At 43.4% G+C, this 8,991-nt stretch overlaps 1 protein-coding gene across 1 annotated transcript; it reads right to left on the bottom strand.

Annotated features, from left to right (window-relative positions):
• Nucleotides 1–148: 148 nt before the first annotated feature.
• Nucleotides 149–8,695, bottom strand: LOC103370962 (placenta associated 9). The gene is made up of 3 exons (XM_008300163.1): nucleotides 8,408–8,695; nucleotides 902–993; nucleotides 149–462 (listed from the first exon to the last, which is right to left on the bottom strand). The coding sequence occupies exons 1-3, from the start codon at nucleotides 8,469–8,471 to the stop codon at nucleotides 313–315; spliced, it is 306 nt and encodes a 101-aa protein (XP_008298385.1). The 5' UTR covers nucleotides 8,472–8,695; the 3' UTR covers nucleotides 149–312.
• Nucleotides 8,696–8,991: the final 296 nt, after the last annotated feature.

Here is an 8,991-nt window from a genome sequence, read left to right as displayed (position 1 = left end):
TGAATCAATCTCTTTGAAAGCAAGGTAAACATGACCTGGGTCACTACTGACTGCAGGAGAAAGACTTTAAGACTGAAAAGGAGTCTGGAAAAGAGGTCACAAGTCTGTCACAGGATTAGTGGCAGTAAATAATGCAGGGAAACGTGACTGTGTGCAAAAGACTGCCTCCTCCTTTAAGATGCAAATTTCATTTTGATACACAAGCGTACAAAAGTTCTTACAAAGTAAACATTTAGGTCATAAAAAAACAGAGTTAACCCTTCAAAGTTCAAGAGCTTTCTCAAGTCCCTTCTCCGTGGATGCCTGCTTGATTTAAGATTGGCCTCTGAGCTCCGGATCGTCCAGAATGTCCACAGCTGTCTGTCCCGCGTTGTCCAACAGGGGACGCCATTTTGGGGCATTAATGGCATCCAGGAGAGTAGCGAGCTCAACTTCCAACTTCTCAACCGTGTCTTCTACTTTCTGCAGGAGAAAGAAGACGTGTGAGTTTGACGTATAAATAATACATTAATAAGTTGTAGTATGAATAATAGAATCATCACTCATGAATAAAACAGTCATATGAATAAAACAGCTGCCCAAAACTGCTGGTAAGGTGAGGTCAGAGTGAGTCGAGGGTTTGTCACATCAGATGACTGTGGAGACTTGTATTAACTCATCAGCAAGTTGGAAAACGTTTAAAAATGGTGTGCGTTTTTCTTTTTGGGGTGTGCATACAAATGAAACTTGTTGACATCTTATCCTTGAAAGGAAAAGTGGAGGATTTTATTATTTCTTTCGGTAGCTTCAGATGGAGCTGACATTTAATAAGTTACCACCAAACGGGAAGAATAAAAAAGTTCAAACCCTGATGGTTTCAAACCACACGGAGCTGAATGTGAGGCGGGTTTGGAAACAGCACCTTCTCCACTACATCCAGACGGTTGTGAAGATTTGTGTGCTCCTGACAGGCGCTGGAACGCACCGCTCGAGGCCGCAGGTCAGGATCCGGTCCTGAAAGCAGAACAGATGTATAACTGAGCGTGATCTATTTGTAATGTAGGATGTAATCCTCGAACAGAGTGAGCCACGAAACGGTGCCATAGAGGCTTCATTATTCTGCAGGTTTTCACATTGAGGATCAGGAATTATTTTTAAAAATTGAACTAAAAACACTGATTCCACAGAGAACAAACCTGGATGCCCATTAAAGGAGCTGCAAGGATATAATCTCTAATACTACAATAGAGATGTTAATGGGATAATTCATCATTTTGGGAACTTTGCTTCACATTCTTGACGATCAGATCAGATGAGTACATCAAGACATCATTCATGTCAATACGTTCGTATAAAGCAACAGCCATGTTTAACACATTATAACTGGATTGGATACAAAAACCTGTCATCCAGAACCTTTTAAAGCTCATTAACATGTTTTATCATACAAAACTGAAAGGACTCCAGAAAGTTCCTCTGCCTGGCAGGAAAATGTTCTGCTCAAGCCGAAACACATTAATCTTGATAACATGTTCATCTTTATTCTCTGAGCTCTGTGAATCCGCTTCACAAACCTACAGAGAAGTTAAACAAGAAAGAACAGGAGTTTCTGCTGAGATGAGTTCAGTTAAAGGCTGAGCTGACCACAAATACACAGAACCTATGGCACACACCGTCCAGTTCGAACACATACTTGGCTGCTTCTGACACCTGTGCTGTGATGCGTTGTAGAATTCTACAATTTCATTTGCTTTTATCCAAAGCGACGTACATCTGAGAGCAAATACAACACAAGCACGGATCATTCATTGTTCTGGAGTAACAGCAGCCAGCTCAAAGATTCCATTTCTTTCTGTGATTGCTTCAAACATTCAGATTTTGTGGAGAATGATATAAGGTTTTATAGTTCTACAGTTATGCTCCAGAATCCGAGTTATGCCCCTTGTTTCTGGGTGAAGCTGAGAACTTTCTGAAGTACCCTCGTACATCCATCTTTTATATACAGTCTATGCTTTTAGTTTTAGTAGCAGGAGAGAGATCTCACTCATGTGAAGTCTAGCATGAGTGTAAAACTGTGCAGCTCACTGAGGAAAGACATCGTGCTCTTGGTGGAAATTCACCTCAGCAGGGTGGAGAGGGATCCTTGCATTGTTCCAGCCTTTTCCCCTTCAGCTATGCTTCCAATTATGTGTTTCTCTTTGAAGCCAGCAGCATATTTGAGGAGAAACCTGTATTCACTCACAGGACTCTGCCTCCCTTCTCTAACACCTTCTTAGTGGCAGCAGGCCAAGCTTCCATTAATAGAATTTATACTTTATAAATGAGTGAACTTTTCATTCATTGATTGAATGCTGGCAGCGTTGCTGTCGCTCTTATTTAGTCGAAGTGTGTGCAGCCAGCTAAATGCCTGACAGCGTGTGTTGTTATTGAGCATTAGTGATACAAAGGCGGTGTGTTGGGGTGCCTCAGCAGTGTGGGTTTTGTATCATTCTGAGCGGCTGCTTGCCAGTGACCAAACAAGGATATATTCAGAGGCTCATTCCTTGCAAAAGCACTCTGGGATCCATTTTAAACTTTTCTTTTTTATCCACCAGGCAATGAGCCGGTAACTTTCAGGGAGCCAAATTACAGTGAGCTCTTTCCAACTGCAAAAATGTTATTCTCTCCTCTTTTTGTGATTAGTAGCTAATCACGTTGGACACTTTTAAGCTCTCATTTTTAAATACAGAGGAATTTCTAACCATCTTCTGCCATCTCATGCCTCTATATTACTCATTTTGTCCTCTCTTGGATGTTGTTCCTTATTGGAACACAGAGCTTCGAATGGGAAAGCTTATGGAAATATTCATTTTAGAACAAAAACACCAGGCATTCAGTCTGCTGTCAAATAAACACAGACTGTGGGTTTGTTCAGGTTGTCTCAGGTCTTTGGCAGCAGCTCTACAGCTGTTAATTTCACCATATTCACCTCTGACTAAAAACTCACTCTCTGGTCATTAAAATACCCACGTAAAAGCTTATCAGTGTACTAAAGGTATATGTGTAGAACTTTCTTTCAATGACAATAATCCTCACCTGTCTTAAAATGGTTTAAATGTTGCTTCCTTAGGAATGTGTCCCACCTGTCTCTCCACTCCTTTCTCCAATACTCGCTGCAGCTTGAGCACACCAGCTCAGCTACAGCTCTCTTCAAACACTGTGAAACTACACTACACAATGGCAAGTTGTAACATTGGAGTATTTCAGCCATACATGTTTGAACCAGGAGCGGCACAGTGGTGCAGTGGTTAGCACTGTTGCCTCACAGCTCAACCATCCAGGATTCGAATGGGGTCTTTCTGTGTGAAGATGGCTTGTTCTCTCTTTGTAGAGTGAGTTCTCACCGGGTTCTCCGGCTTTCTCCCCACAGTCAAGAAATGCTGAGGTGATTCTAAATTGTCTATAGGTGTGTGAATGTGAGTGTGCTTGGTTGTTTGTCTCTAAGTGTAGCCCTGTGATAGACTGGTCCCCTGCCTTCACTCAAAATCAGCTGGGATAGACTCCAACCCCCCATGACCCTACGGAGGATAAAACGGTGTATAGATAATGGATAGTTGGATAGATGTTTGAACCAGAAACTGACTCTGGACAAGAATAATGATGCACAACGCTTTACCCTGCAAGTTAGCAGGACTGGTTCCTTGCCTACGCTGAACGCAAATCATATGTGGACCATACACATATGTTTTAGGTTCATTCTGTTCTGCATCTTATTACTTGCGATGCTTACAGTGTGTGTCCAATGTAGGGTTGTGGCAAAACAAGTCCATGGCATGCTCTGATTTTGGGATTGTTGTGTTTTCCATTGTTGAATCCAGCACAGCGCTGTGAAACTTTACGTTTTTCACCAAGGTTGTGTAATATTTATAGGTTAACATGCTGGATACTGGTAGTTTTCAGACACTTTGTGACCTATACTGGTGTAATCATGTCTGCAGTGTGGATCTCTACAACACAGATGCAGCTCTTCTGTGCTGCTCTCTGCCTGGTGTAGCTCTGACTGTAACGGAGGCCTATAACAGTGCTGCAGCAGGAGCTTCACGTGTGGTCTGCATACATTACTCCTTCCTGCAGCCTCCTGAAACAATGGACGACTATCATCAGTACACTGCAGCTTCAAGGTGGCAATGCTCGGCCACACATCTGCCACATAAAAAAGCACCATATGGGCATGTTGCTAAAGTTAAAAAAAACCCTTAATTCTTATTTCATTCAAGCGCTTCTTTACCAAACAATGCTGATGATTGGCACCAAGTCCATGTGTTTTGTGTTAACTAGCAATGACTGATTTGCCAGCGCTGAAGAAGGGAACCGCCGTGACGACGAAGAAGGACTGGGCCACAGCAAGTAGAGGTATGGTGTAGCACAGGGGTGTCCAATCCTGGTCCTCGAGGGCCACAATGCTGCATGTTTCAGATGTTTCCCTCTTCCAACACACCTGATTCAAATGATCAGGATCGTTTTCAGGCTTCTGCAGAGCTTGATGATGAGCTGATCATTTGAATCAAGCGTGTTGGAAGAGGGAAACATCAAGCAGGATTGTGGCCCTCGAGGACCAGGATTGGACACCCCTGGTGTAACACGTGGCGAAAAAAATGCAGGAAGGATGCACAAATGGAAAGTAAAGTTTCTGATGCTCCAGATGAAGAAAAAAACCAGAACAAAGGCTTTCTTAGGAGAGATTACAGCCTAACAAAGAAAGTGATAGATGGTGAGAGGTATGCTATCGACACACATTGACAGTGTTTGTGTAATTACTCTCACTGTGAAGAAGGCAGAAACACTGCAGGTTAAAAATAAAAAATAAAAAAAACATGGGTAGATACAAGAATCGTTTTTCTGCTGATGCCAGACTGTAAACAACATCCATCCAAGTCATTTAGTCCATAATATCTAAAACGTTTTCTTCCTTAAGCGATTGAGGCTGAGCCGGCAGAGTCAGACGGGAGTGATGTCTGTATCTCATTCTCCTCATTGTCCTCCAATGTACAGTCGTGCCTGAGCATCAAGCTGCCTTGATTTAACCCATGGAAACATTTTACGGGCTCCATTATGTCGACCAGAGGGGTGCCGAGTTCAGCGCATGCAGGAAACAGGCCAAGAGAGAGGATGGATGGAAGGTACAGCAGTTCATCAGGCTTTCTCCTTGAGCGGACATAGCAGATGTCTGCCCCGGTGTGCGCTTCGCAGAGGGGGGTTTTGTTGAACTCACTTGGGTGCGTGAAGACTTGGCAAACCTCGCTTGCTTTGATTTGACAGTGACAGATGAATGATCACAAGTCTGCAAAAGACATGAAGTTTTCCTACAACGGACGTGAATTTATCAAAGTGGTGGTTTTTCTTGTTGCATTTCACAACAGCCACAATCTTCCGCTGTAACAGAATGTGCTGCTGGTTTCCCGATCAACAACGAGAAAAAAAAAAAAAAGAAATGGAGAGATGGATTCGGGTGGGGGTGTGGTTGGTTGGGGGGGCTCTTTAATCCATCCAAACCACAGCTGTGCTTCCATCTAAGTGTCAGTGTGTACACAGCGCAGGCTCCTCTTTACGAGTGTAAAACTTGCAGCAGAGAGCTACATGCTGATGTTGGTGATGAATGTCTCACCCACCGAGTCTGCCGGAGCTGTGTCGCTGGTGTGTGTGTGCAATAAACTGCAGATGCGATTGCTGTGGCTCGTCCAAAAGAGCTGACTGGCTGAGATGTTGTATTATCGCCAGCCTGTGTTACCAAACAGCGAGAAGGAATTTGTTCCTGTTTGTTAATGTTTGCTTTTGTCCAGCTCATATGAAGACTTTTTTCCCTCGTCAGAACTGTTCCAGGAGTTGGGAAATAGTAACACCACCCCCCACCACACACACACAAACACACACACACACTGTTGTGTATCCATGACTTCAGAGGACATTACATTAATTTCCTGGAGACTTTCTTTAACTTTATCCATAACCAATGCTTGCTTGACTCTAACTGCTATAGTTCAGCTTAATCCTAAACGTTAAAACATTCTTTACGTTGTGGGGACTTGCTTTGTGCCCCCATAAGGAAGAAAGGTCTCTATAATTCGACTTTGTGTACAGACATAGGTCCCCATGTTGTTAGTAATACATAGACCACTCACACACAACAGGAAAAACAAACAGAGATCTGATAATGTGACTCATGGACTCCACCCGAGGACAGAGGTGAATGACCGTGTGAGTGTTCTGTGCGTGTGCAGTTTTTCAAGCTCTGGGGCTCCGTACAGGAAACAGGGAGTTAAGCCCAGTGCAAAATTGAGAAATCCATGTGGATCATTGGTTCACAAAAAGACAAGTGTGTGTACATACACAGCTCCTGCACGGTGGACGACAGCAGTGTGATGAAGCTGTATGCTGCATATCAGTGTCCGTCATATGATGTGATGTGCAATAACAAAAAGCTCTGACACTTTAGATGTCGTATCTCATTACACTTTAAGTGTTTCAGCTGCCTTCACCTGTTGCTCTTTAACTTCCATCTCAACTGCTTTCAGGACACATGCAGACTCATCAGCTGATAGTTCCACTGATTTACCACAACAGACATTTGAGCTGCTAACGTTCTAACTAGATGTCACTTCAGCTGCTATAAATGCAGCAAGTTCAGCTATCTTCAGCTTCAATGGCTCACGGTTCCTGCAGCAGTTCGCCTGCTTTCAGTGCTCACACAGTTGCTGGCATACACATCAACCAACGTTTCCACTGCTGTCAGTGCTAACATACTATTGGATTGTCCACCTGGTTGTCCTGTAAGCTCTCCAGTGCTTCAGCTGATTTTAGTTGACTTTACATTGTACTTTCCAACAATGTGTCAACCTCAACAGATAGTTCAGCTGGTTCCAGTGTTTACATGCTGACTTACATTTCAAGTGACAGTTTAACTAAGTTCAATACTCTCTGTAACGTTTACAACTGGAATTTCCAAGCCAAATCGCTCTGTCTGTGAAGATTGTCAGCCATCTAGGAGGTAAAACAAAGGTAACTGGACTAGCTTGAGCCTCTTGAAGACAGTTCACCTCTCACCTGAAAGGCCTCCTGAGGGGGTGAGTCCCAGGCGTTAAGCTCCTGTGGGATTATTAGAGTCGCTGAGGTCCCATGTGAGTCATTGACTCATTTGACCATCGTATGAGTCATTAGATAAATGTGTTAATGGATGTAAAGCTTGAGTGATATAAAACTGACCCCCCCTTACAGTTGTCATTAGCTATACTGACCAAGATCTCAGGACTGCATTGTCAGTGACAGTGTTCCAGACCACCTCCACCAGTACTGTCTGTAGTAATGGCAGGTCCACTTTGACAAAGATAGATTATTTCACTCGTCCTTTGAACCGTCCATCTTCTCTGGATGAAATGTGTGCATTGTTGCCCTCAGATGAGTGTTCCTTGTCTTGATGTGGGCGCAACTGTTGAGTTTGCTCAGTGTACCGGGCAGTGCATTCCTCACTGCATTAAACTCTGTACTCAACAATTCTCTGCCTATGCCTCAGAGTTTTGTTCTTTGGGTGGACAAGCTTATGCCTCAGCATGTTGCTGGGCTTGAAGCCAAACCAGAACACAGATTTTATTCAGCGAATGGAGCCTTTTCCGGCCTCTCATCTTCACTTTCTTCACTGCAAGGCTTTTCAAAAAATCACATATAAGGCAGTTTAAATCAGAATCACGCGTCCACATGAATGTTTTTGTGCTTGATGTGTAAAATAAAATAAAACTTTTACGATGACATCAGCTGCTTTGTTCATTTGTGTGTCTAAGTGGACGTGTGTTCGTTCCTTCTGCTTCCTGCAGTTGGCCATTCTTGCAGTATGAAGTCAGTGTAATTCACACTTGAGGCCGTCACTCACAGATTTGGCTCTGGAGGATTGGCTCACATTTTTTGTGAATTTCCACTGGATTTTTAGTAACACTGGTAAACAAAGCTAACACACTGGTAAGAAGGAGGCAGATGAACATGATAGATGAAGTGCTTGTTTGAAACTATGCTGACAGTATATTAGATTAAGCGTAGCCAGAGCTGCAGTCAAATTAGAACCAGATGTGCTGGCAAAACCCCCGAACACACACAGATGCACATGTATGATGTCAGTTCGGCTTCATGTGTGTTCATCCAGCCATCATCTATACACACTTACACACATCTGTGAAAAGTCTTAAATGTATTGTTCTGTGTAAAAAAAAAAAGGGGGCATACTGTTGCCGATGTAACAGACTTCACATGTAACAGTCCACATCAGAGGACGTATCTCCACTGCACTGATCTGTAAATCATCTGTTTCAGTAAATCAGCACACCGAGCTGCTCCACCAGCTGTGTGTCCTCTTCCTCTGACCTCTGACCCGTGACTCCAGACCACACCCAACTCCAGCGCTTACCTGCTGCAGCGTAGCCAATCAGGAGGAGGAGAAATCCAAGCGAGGAGCTGAAAGGGCAGATCATGATGAAACCTGGCAGGCAGCTGGTGACGAAGAGTGAAGTGAGTGTGAAAGAGACAAAAAAAAAGAGAGAGAAAGCTTGAGAAGCCCAAGTTCTCCTTGAATTCAAAATGAGACTGAAAAACCAAAAAATTCTTGTCCTCCAAAACTCTCCGTCTTTGCCCTTGGTTCGCTCTCTTGCTCTCTAATCCTTCCCTCCTTGACTTGGTTGCGCCCAGTTTCCTAATGAAAACATTAGATGCAGGACAAAAAGCTCAGTATCTGGGAAGGGGCGGGAGGGATGTACTGGGGAGGGGACTCATTTCTCACTTCACTTCAGCTGCACACTGGCTGACTTTTAAAGAAGGGAACTCTGGTTATCAGTTTTGTGTTACTGGCGTTTTTACATTTCACATTTGTTGCATTGTTTATAAGGAAAACATGACGTAAGTGTTGTACCTGCTTCCAAAAATAAGATTTAAATGTGATATTTATACTCTGTTAATACTGAATTGCACTGACTTGCATCACTGCACCACAGGGCA

The sequence above is a fragment of the Stegastes partitus genome, unplaced genomic scaffold (assembly GCF_000690725.1).
Source record: "Stegastes partitus isolate 25-593 unplaced genomic scaffold, Stegastes_partitus-1.0.2 Scaffold1505, whole genome shotgun sequence".
NCBI classification, from domain to species: Eukaryota; Metazoa; Chordata; class Actinopteri; family Pomacentridae; genus Stegastes; species Stegastes partitus.
The sequence above is the reverse complement of the archived record's forward strand: the minus strand, read 5'-3'. Positions and strand labels throughout refer to the sequence as shown.